The sequence below is a fragment of the Phalacrocorax aristotelis genome, chromosome 8, assembly GCF_949628215.1.
Source record: "Phalacrocorax aristotelis chromosome 8, bGulAri2.1, whole genome shotgun sequence".
In the NCBI taxonomy this organism is placed as follows: domain Eukaryota; kingdom Metazoa; phylum Chordata; class Aves; order Suliformes; family Phalacrocoracidae; genus Phalacrocorax; species Phalacrocorax aristotelis.
In genome coordinates, this window is record NC_134283.1 from 15,275,283 (window position 1) to 15,294,598 (window position 19,316).

General features: G+C 36.6%; 1 protein-coding gene across 1 annotated transcript in view; it reads right to left on the bottom strand.

Annotated features, from left to right (window-relative positions):
• Positions 1 to 7,665: 7,665 nt before the first annotated feature.
• Positions 7,666 to 19,316, bottom strand: part of NETO2 (neuropilin and tolloid like 2) — a 35,908-nt gene continuing 24,257 nt past the window's right edge. The window contains exons 7-9 of the mRNA XM_075101496.1: positions 18,985 to 19,213; positions 12,823 to 12,936; positions 7,666 to 9,818 (exon numbers count right to left, since the gene is read on the bottom strand). Of these exons, the coding sequence (XP_074957597.1) occupies positions 9,238 to 9,818; positions 12,823 to 12,936; positions 18,985 to 19,213 (924 nt within the window). The 3' untranslated portion in view covers positions 7,666 to 9,237. The remainder of the gene's footprint in view (positions 9,819 to 12,822; positions 12,937 to 18,984; positions 19,214 to 19,316) is intronic.

Consider the following 19,316-nt stretch of genomic DNA (forward strand, 5'->3'; position numbering starts at 1 on the left):
GCAGTATGTTCAATCTGAGGTTTATGTTTTCTTATTATTTGGGTTAACACTGACATGAAACTCTAATGAAGATGTAACATCTGTTTAGACATGCTTGGGTATAGACATTACTGGACGCAGGGCCCATTCGATGAGGAAATAGGTTTAGCTGGTTTTTTCAATGTTTGTTGTTGTAGCAGGCTGGAGCAGACAGTATTCTTGCATAATCTGATTTGTCTGTGTTTAAGGGATTTTTTTTTTTTACTAGAAACAAAGAACATGGTCTTTGATCTATGTTATGCACCATCAGGATCATAAGTGATGTGAATATCTCTGCAGCCTGCTGTTACAGTGTAAAACCTTCAGTGGTGTCAGTATGGGAAAATTAGATCATTGGGTGGTAAACTTCACTGGTAATAAATGAGACAAATCTTGTAGTAGAAGAATGCAGTGTTTCAATAATGCTGTAGTTTCTTTGAGCTCTAGAAAAGTAAACCTATTTCCAGTGTTTAGCTTTATATTGGCATTAGAGAGACATATGAGTTATGCCTTGGGTTATGTATACAATTGAATTTTTCACCCCTTTGTAGATTGTTGTTGTCTAGTATCTGTTCTGATACTTGAAAAGTAACTTAACATTTCTTTTTTTTATACTTTCCTACCTAGCTTTTCCCTTTCTGAAAGGGTTTATGACAAATATTTTCTTTCATAATCCTATAAAAATAGTAAAAATAAGCATTAGATCAGATGTGGCATTTTGCTTATCTAGCTTGGCTGCTGGGAACAGAGAGAACCTGGTTTAATTCAATTTGCTAAATAGTCTTTCAATTCTTTGATTCTAGGTATTAGCCATTAATATCCAGATGAAGTCTTCCTTAAAAAGAAAAAATCAATAAGCACATCTGACCTTAATAACAGGGTTTTGCTGTTCATCAGTAGGATCACTAATATAATGTATTACCCTTCAAAACAGCACTCTAGATGTTTGGATCTGTCTCAAAATCTTTCAGCTTGAGTGTGGATTAGTGCTTCAAAGTATTTCAGCATGTTCTATGAAGCTAATGCCTATTGTTCATATGGGATCCAGATCTAGTTCTTTAGGAGACTGTACAATTTTTTTTTTGATCCTCTTCAATAAAACAGAGCTGAAATATATCCCACTTTATAATCAGACATCCTAAGGAGTAAAGCTATACTGGACAACATTGATAACGTTCCATTCTGGGGGGTGGGGAGAAAATTGAAAAGTGGGGAAAAAGGAGTAAAATAACTGTATTTTACCGTTTTCCCTTGTTGGAAAGATTGGATAGCCACAGAGCTAGACATAGAGAGGATTGACTTATAACTGTGCGAACCTCACAAGATTTGCAGAAAATCCTGCTTCCAAAACCATGGATCCTGAGACAGCTTTATTGTCTTTCATGGTCTCCCCTTCTCGGATGCTGTAGCTGACTGAGCGAGCCCTTGATTTCTGGTTCCTTATCTGCTGAATCTGGTGGGCTTTATATTAGACCCCAAAATTTGACTCCTGTCTGAGAGGGAATCAAAGCCATGTATTTTTATTTTCCCCTGGATATATCATATCAGGTATATCTGTTGAGGTTGACCTGAGGTCCCACAGGCAAGATGGCCATTCATTTCAGATATTCTCCCATCATTACTTAAAGTGCTTCCATGATGAAAGAAGAGAAAGTAGTCTCATGGTTAGGTAAGCAGAAGACTAATTACTACATTTTCAAATATAAGGCAGACAAGTTCTGTGTTGAGATAGGCTTGGCTTTCTGCCAGTTCCTTCAGTCATTGTAAATTGCTCCCTGTAACTCAACAAGGCAACCAAATAATCTGTGTTGTCTGGCCAATTTATATAGATAATTTCTCATTATACTGTAAACCTGATGTGACTGTTCCATACCTTTCATTTTTTTGGCAATATTAATTTCTGTGTAGTCCTACAGTAAGGATAAGCTACGACCTCCAGTTCTGATTCAAATAAAACTGAATTCAATTATGTATTTTTCCCCTTAGTAGTCCTTGTTTCATCACTCTGGCTATTTTTGTTTGTTTTTAAATGATGCATGATCTTTTTAGGAATAGGAAAATTAATGCAGAAATATCTTCTGCACTCCTCCTACTTCTCATCAATGTTCCACTAAGCTTGAGGGCTGCTTGTCAGCTTGAGCTCCCTGTTTGGTACTGTTGCTGAAGAACAGTTAGTAGCCTTTATTTGTGATTCTGGGGGGAGGAGAGAGCACTGAAAAACTGGTTTTGTGCTTTTTATTTCTCTTGTTGAGCATTAGTATTTTCCAACTGTATTGCAGTAGCGTTATAGGTGGTGCTGAAATGTTGTCATTAAATCCCAATGTTACACATCTGGCAACTTTAATGTAAACTCTTCCATGAATGTATGTAATACAGCTTTTGATACTTTCATGAACTGACATTAAAACCAGGTATTTCATAAGTTTAAACACCCTAATGCAATATTTAAATCTGCCTATTATAGCTCTTTGTAGGGAAGAAATCCACATGCTTGCTTTAGAGAACAGAACATCATAAGATATAATGCTAATAATTACAGGAAAGTTGGAACTACAATTAAAAAAGCATAAATTTATTGTATGTGTTCTAACAATTGATAAGAAATAACTCATGTTTGGGTTCTGTTAGTTCAAGTAAAGGGTGTGTTTCCCTTATGCTAATGCCTGTCCTTGTTCCTACTCTGATGTGAAAAGTGCAGCACACTAAAGCTTTCCAAGTTTGCAGCTTTATTAGTTCTGGATCTTAAAGGCAAATAATTTTGTTTTCTGTTATTACTACTTCTCTTGCACAGGTTTAACACCTGAGTGCTTGTATTCAAATTTGTCAGAACAGGCATAAATGCAGAAATGGCGGGGAGAATATGATAACCTCAGGAATCATACAGAGCTCTAAAAATTACCTAATATATGAGATTATTGTAAGTATCCATTACTTACTGATTTGTTTACTATACATAGATATTTTGTGCTGTTCTTGTGTATTCCAGAATTCCCTTCACTATTAAGGATAAAACTTAATGATGACAGAAAATTAAATGGCCTGTGCAGAATATTTTGCCTCTGGTAAGTGGAAAGCAAACATCTTCACTCTACTATAGATCTCTTTGTTTTTCATTAAAACAGAAAAATTAGAGTTAGTTGGCTTTGCCTTAGGCTGTCAATTGCTCTGTTGAGTTATTAAACATAAAGTGGAGAGCCAGTAATGAGTGGTATTGCTTATGTACCTTGTCTGTTTGTTCTTTATAAATAGAAGATTCAATACAACGTTTAAGAGACTTGGGATTTATTGACTTGTCTTTCTAAGAATCTCTTATTCTCACCATTGCTTTCAAGCGTCTTTTCCTGCTTTTTTCATGCCTATTAATCACTGGATCATCTTTTTGTATAATAATCAGTAGTAACTGAGAACTCTATCCAGTAAACTCAGTACTAACAGCTGGCTTCTTCCAAATTATTACAAGTATTGAGGATATTTACTGAAGTAAGGGAACTGAACATATTGTTTAAGTAGAGTTGTGTGCTTTATTACCTTGAGAGTAATTTGAGTGCGTTGAAGGGTGAGTTAAACATTGTATCAAAAATGTCCAGTGGTTAATATTTTATTGTCTCCCATTTTGTATTTAAAATAAAGAATCATTTTCACCTCCTCTCCCTGCAAATAGCTTTTTAAATTTTTGTACAATTTTATGTGCTTTGCCAGTGGAGCTGAAAGGAAGCTTAAGCTCTGGATTCCTGTGTTATTCACAGAAGAATGTGAAAGACCAGTGTTACGAGCCAGCTGAGTATGGTAACCAGGGGCAAACTAAGCCTTCTCACATAAATACGTGCACTTTTAAATCTGATATTCCTCATAAAATGCTAAACCTTGAATATTAAAACATTGATGTACGCTGTTCTAGTTTAACCATATTAATTTGAGGTTAAGGAGATAATCCTGTGAGCTTTGCATTTTCTTTGTAGTCTCTTGCTTTTCAGGTGAAAAATAAACTGCAGTATAAACTCAGAAATTAATATAATGCTTAAACTCTGACATGCTGTTGTTTAATGATAAATACTTCTACAATATAATTCTTGCTCCTAAATATATCTGGAAGGAAGACAGAAGGAACTTTTATGTAGGTGATAATGTACTTTGAGGCTAACTATAAGATGTAAATAATACGCTTATTTCTAGATAAAAATTAATAAAATAACGAAATAAGACACAAAACTTTAAAAAAAAGATGTCTAGGAAATCTGTGTTTGGGAGAAGTAGTTGTTCAGAAAAGATGATATGATGTGCATCCTTTAAGTACTCTGGCAGCATTGGCAGTTCTTACTGTTCAGAAGGCATGATTCAGATTCTAAACCAGCAAATTATTTTGAATTTTGAGGTGTGTGGGGCATAGGTACCTATTATTTGGTTTATTATAATACTTTATTTTTTTCTTGAACAGAATTTTACATACATTTTACAGGTTTCTCCAGTATGAAAGCTATTAACATAAACTATGTGATAGTAATGCAAAGACATGGGAAGACATAAAGTTCTCACTTTTTTTCTCCCAGAGCCTGTCTCTGTAAGAACAGACATATAAAACCTAAGCTGTTTTATCTGGTGTATGGTAGATTATCTTCAATGGCTAGGTAAGAGGGAACAAGATGACAATTGACAAATGACTGTTGTTGGTGTTGATCTCTGAAACAGATGGAAAACAGATTTTTGTTAAGCTGATTTTTAAAATGGAGTGTCGCAGATGAATTTGAATGTTAAAATCTACTTGCAGTTCCATGGTGACACAGAACCACATATTGGAGCATGCTGACATGATTTATTTGTGTATTTATAGGAGGGATTTACTCTATACAGAGATGGTTACTGGAAACCACAGGAGCAGAAGTCTTAAAGATAGTAGCTTTTATATTGTTAGATTGAGATAGGTGCTACAAATACTCATTTTCAAAGCATGAGTGAACTCAAAGAGAGGTTTTTTATTTTAATATCCTTTATCCCATTATAATTAATATTCAGTTTTAACACTGTGATCTCAAATAATGTAAAATCAGCTGATCTTTCAGGCTGACACAGATTAAGAATCTTGTTTTGGTAAACTACAGACCTCTGCGCAATGATAGGGATCCTACATAATCTTTGCAATAAGGACATGTAAAAAGTAAATGGATTTGACTGAATTTTACTGTGAACAGATATATAGAGACTGACCAGACAGGAAGATATGCAGATATGTTTCAGTATATCCTTATGAATTAAGCTGTTACATTTCAAGCAGTAGTTTACTCTTGGCTTATCAGGCTTCTGCTAAGATCTTTTTTTATTACTTTTGCTTTTTGTAGTCTTTTAGATAAAGGTTTATACTTAAATAGTTTGGAAACTTAAATGTTGTTATGATCATTGATAGAAGAACCTTCTTATTTAAGGACTAAATTGATTTGAAAATAAGGCAAGCCTTTTTTCATCATTTAGCAAGAGATTTGCTGGTAATGCACAGAATTCTCTGTAGCAAGTGAAAACCAAAACAAAGTGTATTTTAATGACTTAAATTCTGTGAAGTGTTCACATGACAAGCACCTTTTCTTGTAAGTCTATGACAGCTCTTTTCGTAACCTTTCTTTGTATTGGTTTAGTAAAAACAGACAGTAATTCTTATAATATGCCATTATAATTTGTATGCACTCTGAGGGTCATCTTGTCTGTAGCAGACAAGAAAATCTCATGCATTTTAAGTACAAATTAGCATTTCTGTGATCACTGCAACATTTCAGAGTCAGTAACAGTGATAAGTCTGAGTTTCCTGTGCCACTGTCATCATATCTGTAAATGCAGATATCTCCCTACAGAACTGTGAAGAATCATGGTTCTCACTCACTTTAATTTTCGTGTTGGCTGTAGGTTTACTTCTACAACTTCTATCCACAACAAAAAATTTTTCATTGTAGATAGCTTAATGGCTAAGCTACTATGATAAAAGGTAAAAATTAGTTATAAATACCAAAAGGTAGTTAATGCTGTTGGCCTTTTCCTGGTCATTGTGTGTCTCGGGAAATTATCTTTGCTTATGTACATTCAGTGTTAACAGAGGGTATCAGAGATATGGGTACAATTCAGTGCAAAATTGGGATGCTCCTAGAAATGAATGGATTTAAGATGGAGACAATGGAAATATGCTAACAGTACTGTAGTAGATATTGCAAGAGTATGAAAGGTGGTGTTTTTTGCTAACACCAGGAAAAGCTTAAAGACTACAGCATCAACTCCAACTGGATTGAGACTGCAAAACCAGTACTAGATTCTTTTGCTGAAAATGTCAGCTTTCTGTGCTCTAATACCAAGCAGTCCCCCCACTTAGTTTTTGTCTTTCTGTAGTGAAGGGAATTTGATTGTACTGGAATTATGGCTAGGTTCTTAAAGCACAGCTATGTAACTGAACCAAACATTACAATGAGATATATAAATATTTTTTAAACACGCCACACACAAGTTTTCATTTTAGATTTTTAGGTTCAATGTTAATTTCACCCTGCCTCTAATAAAGCAAGTATGGATAGTTCACTTTCCTGCCCTTTTTATTTATAGAAACTTACAGAAATCAATATTGCTTTGGGTTTCTCTCTCAGATCTATTCATGCGTACAGCTATTGCCACAGTAGGGGTTGGGTCTGCTATTACAGAAATACTGAAAAGCTCCCTCCAGGAGTTTTTGCTCTGTATTGGGAATTGGGAGCAGTTGTGAACTAACCAGGAGTATCTAATCTTTATTTATGCTAAAGACAAAAAAAAAAACCAGATTAGAAAGCAAGGAAGGGGGGAAAGCGAAGCTTTGTAGAGCTGGGCTTGGTGATACTGGAAAAAGCTACGCACAGAAGATATGACTGGTTATGGGAGCTCACCTATATATGCTCTGGGGTTGCCAAAATGCAGCTGTGTTCTGACCATGTGATCAAAAAGTTCCAACTGAGACTGAAATATTGTTCAGGCCATTTGGGAACTTCTTCAATAGAGCTTTTCCCCTTTTCTACCTTTTCTACCCAGACGTGGGCTTTGCAGGCTTGCTATTTGTTTTATTATTACAGGTTCACTGTTCAAAGACAACATAACCTAGGAAGTATTAGGGATCACATTGTTTTTATCACATGGACAAATATACCTTAAAAAGAAAACTTAATCATGCAAACCTAGCACTTACAAGAATTATATGGACAAAAATGACCTGTGTAAAACTACATATTGTTGGAAGAATTTAGAACTCATAGGCTGTCACAACATTCTGTACCATATAGGTCATAGTGATATATTTACTACTGAAATCAATGAGAAGTAAATGAAATCTGGCAAGAAATATTTAAATTAAATATTCAAAAATTTTCAAGTCAAAATTAACTAGATTTTTAAAACACTTCTCTTCTGCATGAAGAGCATCTAAAATAATGACCATTTAAATTCTTTCAAATTGAAATACATTCTGGAACCAGCACAAAAACTGACACTAGGATACAGCCCTAGGGGTCTCATCTATGAGCTTCTGAGTAAGTTCTTTCTAGACATCAGACAGGGTTAATTTTGAATTTGGGAAGGGTTGAAGATACTCAATTCCCCTCTTCCCACCCCCCCTTAAGCTTCTTACATTCTAAGCATTTTTTTTTTAATTTGTCGTTCTAATGAAAAACCTGTGATTACAGCTATTGTTCATCTTATATTGAAAAGGTTTTTCAGTTGCTAGGGTTGTGTTTGTTTTTTTTTTTTCTAGAGTCAGCACAACAATCATTACGGTTTTAAATGCCTTTGTAAATAATGAATATGCCCAGTGCAAGCTGGTAGGCCACCTTTAGTGAAAGGTTTCCTGTAAACAAAATACCAGAATAAAGCCAAACAAACCAGGGGATAAAATATAGGCTAATGTGGAAATCATTAAGTATTCTTTGCAAATTGTGATGTACACAACAGCCACTGCATATTACTTAGAGCTGCTGATAGGCACACAGAAACAACCCTGCTGCACAGGTACTAGATTTTGATTTAACAAATAGTCTGTACAGTATCAAACTATACAAAAAGTTTAAAAACCACGATGAGAATTATTATATTTTTAAAATGTTTCTATACTGTAAAAATTTTAAAATTAGGTCCAAACCACCATTAAAAAAGGTATGAAATGTGCAATTTTGCAAGTGGAAACAAGGGGCACAAGGATTCCCTAGGGTTAAGTAGAGTTGCTTGTGACTTCTCTTTGTTTCCAGTATCTCTATATACCTGGTAATCACACAGACCTTAGACCAGTTCTCTTCAGGTAAGTAGGACATGTGCTAAAAGTACCAGCACTGATTTCAGTAGGGAAGATTGGCTGCAATAAGAGTAAAAGGCTATTTTAAGAAACGAATGTACAGGACAGTCTATGTAAATACTTTGAAAACGCAGGAATAAAATTGTTTTCTAACTACAGAGCTGTGAAATCAGTGAGCCATATGGATCTATAAGATATGCCAGAATATTTTCAAATCCTAAACCTTCTTGAAAGAAAACTGTTTTAAGTCTGCATCTAGAATGAGTACTTACTTCTGTTTTAACCAAAACCTGCAAAGATTATGTATTTCCGAATGTACTAAAATTAATATAACTCAATACTTTTAAAAGGCAATAATCCTTTACACTTATCTCCCACAAAGCATAGAATGAAGAACTGATAATTAAAGGCAATATAAATGGTAGGCAAACAAAACAGATGGCTGTAACATAATTCTTGAGTCTTAACTGGCACTTAACACTAATTCTACTTTCAATTTGACAAATACAATAAGACACCTATGTTGACATACACGTGGTGCACTTAACTACTTTTATTTATGTAACTGAGGTATTAAAATTGTCTTGAAAAGTAGATGTCTAAAGAAGAGAAAATGATACGAGGAAGAGAATAGCAGTCATTGTATTCAGTGTTCAATGATTAGTAGTTGGTTTTGGTTTTTTTTCTTCCAATATCCTTAACTTATAATTTCCATGCAAAGTCTCTGTCTTACTCTTCCACTAGACAGGAAGCTTGGGAAGATGGGAGGAAATTCACCATTTTTCATCATGAATTAGTTATGGAGACTTTTTTTTTAAATGAAGTATAATAAGCTAAAAGTGTGTGCATCTCACACACTGCATATAGTACACTTGTAATATATACACTGTCATTATACACAAGCATCTTGTATATACACTGATACCACCCTCACTAGGAAATTAGAAGTCAATAGATAATGAACCTTGTGCTGTATCTTCTCTTCCTCTAACATAGATTTCACATGGAATTTCCTCCATCACCCTGTCTTCTATGACTTGCTCAGGGCAGTCATGCGCTTTTTTGAAAGTGTAACTACTTTTCTTGAATGTGCTATTAAATGTTTTCATTGGCTGAGGCTGTGCAAAATCATTGCGAAAGGGAAGTTCCATGGAGCTGAGGTTTGTCCTGCTTTGTTTTATATTAGAGGCCTGGGAGCCACAGTGGTGGTCATGAATGCATCTGGAAGCTGTTGAAGGGCATCTCATTTTCTGATAGTTTTCAAGTTCTTCTGATAAATCCGCCAAATCTGCAGAAATTTCTTTGTCCCTTAGTGAAAATAGTTCATAATGGGGAGGATCAAATACTTCCTGGAAACCAGTTTTATTGAAAGCAGTCTTGCAAGCCATAACCTTTTTGCGAGGTTGCTTTACTTGTACTAGAATTGAAATGATGAGAAGAACTAAAACTATCCCTGATGTGACGCCAATAATTGTTCCATGAGTTTTGGTGATTTGTTCAAACAGTCCAGTTTTTTTCTTTTCTGCAAAGAAAAAGCAAGGATTATGATAAGGCTTTTATTATTTTCCACACTTTTGATCATGTATTAAAACAAAGCAAGCTGTATTGTGATGGCCATGTAAGTGCTGTATTAATGAAATGACCTAATGGCACTGGAGACTAGACCTGTACGTCAATGGGATTTATCATACTGGATCTGTGTGTTTGTTCAGCAAGTCTATTTCCCTGTCTGCATTAGTGGCTACCATATGATAATTCAGTGGCAGGTGGAATTCTGTGGCCAGCGCATGCTGACTCAGCTGGGATGTGGCTTAAATCCTGAATCTGTATTCATCAGTTCATATTCCAAAATCCATGAGTTAAATAGAAGTTTATACAGCTACAGATGCTTCTCTTGCCATGGTTTGCTTTTGCTGGTAGCATTCCCATTGATGTCAGTAGAAGGAGCCCCTAGATTTAAAATTAGCTAGTTCTTCTCTAAAAGTGAGATACTATCATAGTGATGATGACAGATTGACTGTGCTATTTGTTTTCACATCTCTTGGGAACTTGATGACTGTGTCTGTTGTGTAAGTCTGTTATACCTGTTTCAACACAAGGAGCTTTAGCATACATTTATTCAGTTTTAACATTCCAGTAATCAAGTCAGTTGGAAAAAAAAAAGGGGCGGGGGCAAGGGAGAACCAACCAACCCAAATCATATGGCACTTTTGGCTAGTAGCTCATATGAAAACACCCAAGATGGCAGCATCAGAACAAGATGGTTTTCCATATTTAAAATTCTTATTTGAAGATGAAAAATTTCAAGTTGGACTTCTGTTCTGTAAACGTACTTGTCCCAGGGGACTAAAAGAATTCTACAGAGACTCTGCAACATCTGCTAGTGGGGGAGAAAAGCATTTAAGACTATGTAGAAGAAAATGTAGTAGCCTAAATGTTGCATATTATTTTCAGATATCTAACTCCTGACATCTGGGTATGTGTGTTATGCACCTAAGTACTCCACACATAGTGCATGGAGAGAGTTATGTACCATCACACACTATTTGAAACAATTCATATCCTAAATAGAGAGTCCCAAGGAATTGGCTAATAAAGAGTTATGTCTGAAATACAGTTCTACTTCTTAGACTGTTTACCCTGTTACATTCATAACTTTAATGTGAAGGAGAATATCTCCCCTTGTCCTGCCTAGCTTAGATCTTAGTGTTACCATACTTTGTGGGAGGTATGAATTTCAGTGCTATGGCAGTTCTCTCATCTGCAGCTAGGTTTCTTAATTCTTGGAAGATATTCTAATCAAAAAGTTGTTATGCAAAAGGTGATGTCTTCTCCAGTCTCTTAAAAGAAACTGCACACAACTATCAATTTTTGTGTCACTGGGCTTAGGCATAAGATAGGTCACAATATGCTCAGGTTTAGGTAGCTATTGATGTAGACTAAATGAGAACTCTGGGTGCCTGCAGGAATTGAGCACAATTGTGACAAGCTTTCTTTTTAAGGCTAGATAGTACTTATTTGGTTGCATCAGTCTCCCTTCAGTCTACCTTAGCTGGTAATATGGATCCAGTTTTCAGCTGTCTCTTTATTATCTACTGTGCAAGTATTAAAGCAGAATTTAGGTTGTATTCAACATAAAACATGGTAGGTTATTCAGCACCATATACAGTGATTTACAGATACTGGGAAAGACACTTTCTTCACATTGCGATACTTTTTAATGGAATTATTTTTTTAAATGCTGCAGTACATGAGTGAAGTGTAGATTCTAGGCAAGATTATAGAAAGCAGTTGGTAGAGACGGGAAAGAGATCTAGAAACAGTACTTAAGAGGGAACACTGAATATTATCAAAGCTCAGGTTTAGAGAAGCTTACTTCTACACTGAAAACTTGGGAGTTTTGTTAACTGGAAAGCTTCCATAATATACCTTGCTTTAGAGTATTTACTGGTAGTGTGGATTTTTTTGTTTCCCCAAAATGCAATTTCAAAGTAGGTTTTAGAATACTTATTTACTAAAAAATTTAAGCTGGATTTGTGTGTTGAAAAGCCATTTATGTCAAGATTTTCTGTAGAGAAGGTTTTTGACCCTTCCTGCAGGGTCAATTTATCTTTGCAATGGAGTACATATTTAAATTTTTCAGTTTTGTGTTCAGACCTATTTATGCCATTCTAGTTGTCAAAAAAACCCCAAGCTCAAGTCCATTGTTTTATTATTTTCTCTTATAGCAAGAAAAATTGCTGACCTTAAACTGGTTTTGTTCCAACTCTGAAAATGCAGTTATTGTTGAAGCACAGGCAAATATATTTGTGCTTTAGCAGAGTAATAATTTCCTCAAATCATGAGACTTTTTCCTACAAAACCTGATATTGAAACAAGACTTTAATGTAGTTGTGATGGTTTAAACAATACTCCCCTACCCCATGTTCTAGAAGCAGTGACTTACGTGTCTTGTTTTCCATAACCAATGACTTCTTGCTTCCTAACAATTCCTCCTTCCTCCCACCCTTTCTCACATTATATGCAGCAGTTGCATTTACTCTAAGATACTCTGTGATTAACAACTTAAAATAAATGTTTTAAAATTGTTTTTGTCTTTGAAGAGTGTTGCTTCTATTTCAGCCCTGAGAAAGGCCTTCTGTGCTTGAAAGCTTGTCTTTTTCCAGCTCTACGTTTTTTCTCTAATAAAAGGTATTACCTGTCCCCACAATCCTTGCTTCATTTGAAGTTCAGAAATGGATAGGATGCAATCAGGCAATTACTAAATTCTATTTCCTATTAAGCTGACATCCTTTTGAAATAGAAATTATATGCTGAAGAGGAAGAAGTTTAATTATAAAGCAGTAAGCAATATTCAGTATGCTTACATGTTTCCTGAGTTTAAATAAAAAAATTTGGAACACCTTCCTGAAATTAGTAGAATATCTCTCTTCAGCGTATTTCCAGGAAAAAGACATTTCATGACTTCCTTGAAAGGCAAACTGACCAGCCTAGCTCACAAAGGCTATACTTTGCACTATATTCACCTCTGCAGTGATTTTCATCCCAAGGGTATGCACAGTTTTGAATGCCATTGCAGACTAAGGAATTATTGATGCACATGTTGCTATGGCAGAAGTAAGTGTTGCCTGAGCAGGGAGCTGCAGGAGAGAAGAGAAAGAAAACATTAGGAATTTTCAGGAATTGATGCATTGCAATAAAACTAGTGAATTCCTGTTGTTTTTTTAACATGCATACTCATTCTTTTTCTCTGTTTCAAACATGATCACTTTTCCACACATCACTAATTATTGGATGTTTTACTCTCTCTTCATGTGGTTGCTTTTAGGTGTATCATCAATGCTACAAAAAAATTCTTGCTCAAAATGGGTAGAAGATAGAGACAGTCACACAACACACACAGATAATGGAAGAAGGCTTTAATACTTGTCTTTAAAAACTTAATACTTAAAAATTGCATGTTCACCATCAATTATTTATTCAATCTGCTGTGCATTTGCTATGTAGATGGTATAGCTGGTTGTGAAAGCAGTTCCTGAACGTCTGCATTTTAGAGCCCATTAATATCTTAAGGCAAATCATATTTCAGCTTGTGGAGGACCGTTTCAATAACTGCAAGAGATTTCAGTAACTGGAGGCATCTAAGTCATTCCTGCTTGTGAATCAAAGCTCTTAGATCCTCCTATTACAGCCAATGCAGGGATTGAGAGAGTACAGTTTTTCTTTTTATCCATCTGTCTATATATAGTCAAAAATTTGAAGAAAAAAATTAATTAGAAAGTTGCCCTAAAGATTTTATGTTTCTGTGAATGTTTGTTATAGCTCCTTGACATCACAAAAATATATTTTAGAATAGTGATAATTCTTTTCAGGGTGTTGTATAATACACATAGAGAATTCTTTATTAATTCAGGGCACTGGACAAGATATTAGTTTTCCCTTTCTCTGCCTTAGTGATGTGCTATTTTTATGATAGAAATGTCTATTATTAGTGGAGTCAGTTATATATTAAATAGTAAAGATGTGTGATAGACATTCGACTATTTGGTTTCATAGAAAGAATTTATTCTTGAGCAGTCTGGATTATCTGAATCTTAATGTGAATGTAATTCTCTGAAACTTAATGTACCCCAAAGGGTACAGCAGAGGAGGGTGACTAGTCCTGAATACAGCGGTTTTCTTAGTCCTTCTGTTAGGCTTCTGAGTCTCAGGGACAAAAAGAGGAATTATGCCTAAGAGAAAAGAAAATTCAAGCATTTTAATTCTGAATTTGCATTCCCTAAACCCAATATACCACTGTCTTCTCATTTCTTACTCCACTGATTTTTGGTAACCTATGCTTGTTGGTTTTAAGCTTTTTGTATTAGCTTCCTGTTATTGCTCAAACCCTGGCAACCTGGCAAGAAGTTCCACATAGGAAGCTTGTGCTTTAATTGTAGTGGAGGTAATATAGTACTTTAATGTAATACAGAATGTATTTAGAGTGCATTTTGGAAGAGTTTATCTATGTAATTTCAGTGTTTAAATATGTCATATTAACTATCACATGAGTAACATCCTCACTCAACTGAGTTGAGAATTTAATTGTTTGGAAAGTAGATTTAGTCTGAAGAACACTGCTTTAAAATATGATAAAAGCTTAGGAAGGCATAGATCACACCCACTGCATCAGTTATGAATGAGATGTCACGTTAGGTGCTAGAAGGGTCAGGTGCCCTGGGAGGAACTTGGACACAGTTCATATGTCCATGAGCAGGGATGGGGCTGGGAAAACCAAAGCCTACCTGGAGCCGAATATGGTGAGGGACATGAAAGGCAACAAGAAAGGCTTCTTCAAGTTTATTAGCAACAAAGGAAGGCCAAGGAAAATATGGGACAGAGGGGAGCTTCCTTCAATGCCTGGGAAGGTGGTAGTGCGAATGATCCTGGAAGCCGTTTCCAAACGTATCAGGGATAAGAAAGACATTGGGAGTAGTCAGCATGGATTTATGACAAGGAAATCATGCTCAACCAACCTGATTGTCTACAATGAAATTACTAGTTTAGATGAGGAGAGAGTGGTGGATGTTTTATATCCTGACCTTAGCAGGGCTTTCAAAATCGTATCCTTGTAGAGAAACTGATACAGGTTACATTGGAGGACAGTGAAGTGGACTGAAAACTGAGCTGTCAGGCTTAAAGGGTTGTGATTAGAGGCACAAAGACCAGCTGGCGGCCATCACTATTGGTGTACCCCAGGGGTCAACAGAGAGGCCAACACTGTTTAACCTCTTCATTAATGACCTGGATGTTGGCACAGAGTGCACCCTCAGCAAGTTTGTAGGTGATACAAAACTGGGAGGAGTGGCTGATAGACCAGACAGTGTGCTGCTATTTGAGACACGCTGGAGAAATGGGTTGACAGGAATCTCATAAAGTTCAAATGGAAACACCAAGTCCTGTGGTAGTGGAGGAGTAACCCCACATATATGTACAGGCTGAGGGTCAGCCAGCTGGAAAGCAGCACTGTAGACAAACACTTGCAAGTCCTTGTGGAGAAAAAGTGGAATGTGAGGCAGAAATGCACCTGTGTAGCAAAAAGAAGCCAACAGCATCCTGAGCTGCATTAGGAAAAGCATTACCACTAGGTAAAGGGAGGTGATTCTTCCCCTCTGCTCAGCACAGGTGAGACCACATCTGGGTGCTATGCTCAGTGTTGGGGTCACCAGTACAAGAGAGAGATGGGGGGATCCAGGGAAATGGCACGAAGATAAGGACTTGGAACATCTGACATGACTGGTATGGGTCGCCCTGAGTGGCTGTGGAGCCTCCGTCCTTGGAGATGTTCAGCAACTGACTGCGTGTAGTCCTGGGAAACTCAATCCCCTTGATCCTCTCAAACCAGAGAGACTTCCTAGTTAAGTTTCTAAAACTACAGCCTTTTTTCAAGAATGTTTATGCCCACTTTGTTTCAAGGGCCAAACCATTTTTTAGTGGGACATGATTCAGTGGAACTTTTTTTTTAAGTTCAATCATGCAATTACCTGGTAAATGGAAGAATAAAATCAAACATTTTCCTACATTCAGGCTTAACTATGTCTTTAACTGTTTCACCAACTGCTACTGTTTAGGAAAGAAAATAGAAAGGAACCTATAAACTATCACCTATGATGTATCAAGAGTGGATGCTAAGGCAATTCACATCATTAATGGTTTAACCATAGAATCATTAAGGTTGGAAAGGACCTCTAGGATCATCAAGTCCAACCATCAACTCAACACCACCATGTCTCCTAAACCATGCCCTAAAGGTCCACGTCTACACATTTTTTGGAACACCTCCAGGGATGGTGACTCAACCACTTCTCTGGGCAGTCTGTTCCAATGCCTGATCACTCTTTCAGTGAAGACATTTTTTTCTAATATCCAATCTAAACTTCCCCAATGCAGCTTGAGGCCATTTCCTCTTGTCCTATCACTAGTAATTTGGAAGAAGAGACCAACACCCACCTCACTACAACCTCATTTCAGGTAGTTGTAGAGTGATAAGGTCTCCCCTCAGCCTCCTCTTCTCCAGGCTAAACAACCCCAGTTCCCTCAACCTCTCCTCATAAGACCTGCTCTCCAGACCTTCACCAGCTTCATTGCCCTTCTCTGGACACACTCCAGCAACAAAATGTCCCTCTCGTAGTGAGGGGCCCAAAATTATGACAGGCTAAAACTTATACAAGAGTACCAATCTAGATAGGAAAACAGGTATTCCAGACAACCTAAAGCAATTCATAGGAACAGGAAGATGTACTTAACATTTCTAACCATTATACATATATAACGGGAGAAAGGCTAAGAGTTAAAATGGAAATGTTCACGATGCAGCATACAAAACAAAAGGCTCTTGGCCTTTTTAGCACATATGGGGAGAAAAGAGGTAGGTTTTCCTTCTGAATTTGGAAAGAAAGATTGCACAAGCTTTACTTTACAAAGGATAAATAGGATCACTGTTTAAACGGAATAGCATAAAAAGGCTATGTATGTAATAGGCTACAATATCTACTAAAATATTTCTGACTGTGAGATAAAGGAGTATCTATGAAGTTCGTGTCCAGAGTGGTTGTCATGCATCCATGTGTACCTGCTGGTGTTTCAATACGGATGTGTATGGAGTCGTAGTTCTTTTGGAGGCATAGAGAAATGTTGTAAGACACATTCCCTTTCTTATTTCCCTGAACAGGGGAATTTTTTATTGTTTCTGTGTTTTTGGATGATGCATTCTGCTGCTGCTTCTCCATCTGCCAGCTCAGTCTCTATTTTGCATTCCTGTGTAGTCTCATTTAACATTTTTTGGGGCTAGGTTTTGTTTACAAGTTCATAAAGATGGGGCAAATGGAATTAATTTTCCTCTTGTTATCTGGGGAGTACAACGTCACAGTGATTGACTGGTTCCAGTCCAGGACTTCAAGGACGTAGCTGGAATCTTCTCATAACAGCTGCCTAAGACTGGTGCAGTGCCCACAGTGTTCTTTATATCTAGCATTATTCATGTATTGAATCAAGCAAGAAACAACATATATTGATTTTTAACATTGCTGTTAGCTGAATTTCTTAGTCAAATCTGCAAGGAGCAGTAGGTGTGTGCTAGGCAACTGTCATGAACTGTTCATTTATGTACATCTTTTCAGAAATACTGTTTTCATGGTTGGCTTCATATAATTACATATCATTAGTAAAGTAGAAGAGAAAAATAGCTTAGCGATCTGAAAATAAGATAAGCACAGATTCACTTTTTTTCAGGTAGAACATTTGCTTATCACTAAATATTTTAAAAATACATGAAACACTTTCCAGACACATACTTTGGAATTACCCTATCCAAGAAAGACAGTGTCTCAGGTTAGACAATAAATAAGAATAACCACATACCTTTGCATATTTTCTTCTGCAATGACTTTTGAGTTGCTTTGAAATCATAATTTTGGAAAGTTATCTAGCTTTAGGAGTACTTACTGTTTCAACTCAAAAAAACCCAACAACAACAAAAAAAAGAACAAACAAAAAAAACCCCTGTGTTAAACTTTACTGCTTTGTGGATGAGAATATAAAATCTGCTTGTTATCTGTAACCTGAACTTTTTTGCAAGGTGGTGACCAGGATCCAGGATCCCTTTCAGGACTGGCTACAGACATGTTAGTTCTGTCAAAAACGTTATTTCTTTGTCAGCAAATCTGTACTACTTATTCTTCAAGCAGAACTTTCTGAAAACCTCTAGCATAAGCACAGGTCTGATTTCCTGAAGTGGCAGATATGTTTTATTCAGTGCTCTCTCCATGTATCTTGGATCTGGTCTGCAGTTCTAAACTTAGTCTACTTCTGTGCTGAAGATGCTATGTATATTCAGGTTCTGCAATGTGGACAATGTCACCCTTTTAAATGTGTGAGGTAGCAAAACTCCATTAAGTTCAGAGAGAAAGCACATAGAAGAAAATGTCACCAAAAGCATGTTTTTAAGAAACAATTTACAATGAGAATAAAGACTACCTCTAACCCAGGCTATGGAATCCGAAGAGAAATCCAGACTTAATTTACAGTTCTCCTTTTAAAATGTGAATTTAAGTGCTTATCCATGGTTGTGCAACACAACTGGTCTTTGTGAAGGCAGTGTGTGTGGGATCATTTAGAGCCACACACAGCTGAGAAGGAAGTAGCAGCTTAGGTGTAGCTGGAGTGGGTGTAGTTCCAGATCCAAAACTGAGGGTAGGGCTGTGGATAGGAAGAAGATACAGACTCTGCAGGGTCCTGCGTGTTTTCTAGCCTTCTGAGCATCCAGTGTGGGCTAGAGAAGAGTCTTTTGTGGTGTCTGGCAGGGAACTGGAAGATGGGGGCTAGTGGGAGAGCCCACTTTAGTCCCACTGCTCTCTTTTTAAGTAAGTCTGTGCTCATTTGTAGAACTCTTTGTGAGAAGGACATAGTCCTTCTGTATTATTACAGAATTCAAACGAAAAACAAACCTTTTAAGAATGGAGGAAAGCCTTCCCTCAGGAACCCTGCTTATAACTGTAATAAAGCAAGTATTTAATTACCTGCTAGTATGTGAAGGAAACAGAAACACCCTTTTTTGTGTGTTCCTGTTGCATAATACATAGCTGATGCTTTTCCTAAAATACCTGAAGTACCCTGATACCAGGAGAAGAGGCACTTTAAAATCTACTTACGATCCACAAATGAAGTGAACAGCATTTTGAATCTGCTTAGTGTACTGCCTTCATCTGCCCACATTCGTACCACACCTGTCCCAGTCTGCAGCATGACATCATTTGCTACAGTGCTGCAAAACTTTGCCTTCAGGTTTTCAATAGAACTACTTCCATCATATACAGCGACAAAGTTTCTTTTGCATTCGTTTGAATGCTCCATTTCGTAGTCGAGAAATCGCAAATAAATCTGTTAGAAAAGAGAAATTAATGTGTCTATGGAAAACAATACAGAGAAGGCAGTTTTCTTTCTTAGCAAATCTTGAATAATATGTTTTGTCCCCTTATGCATG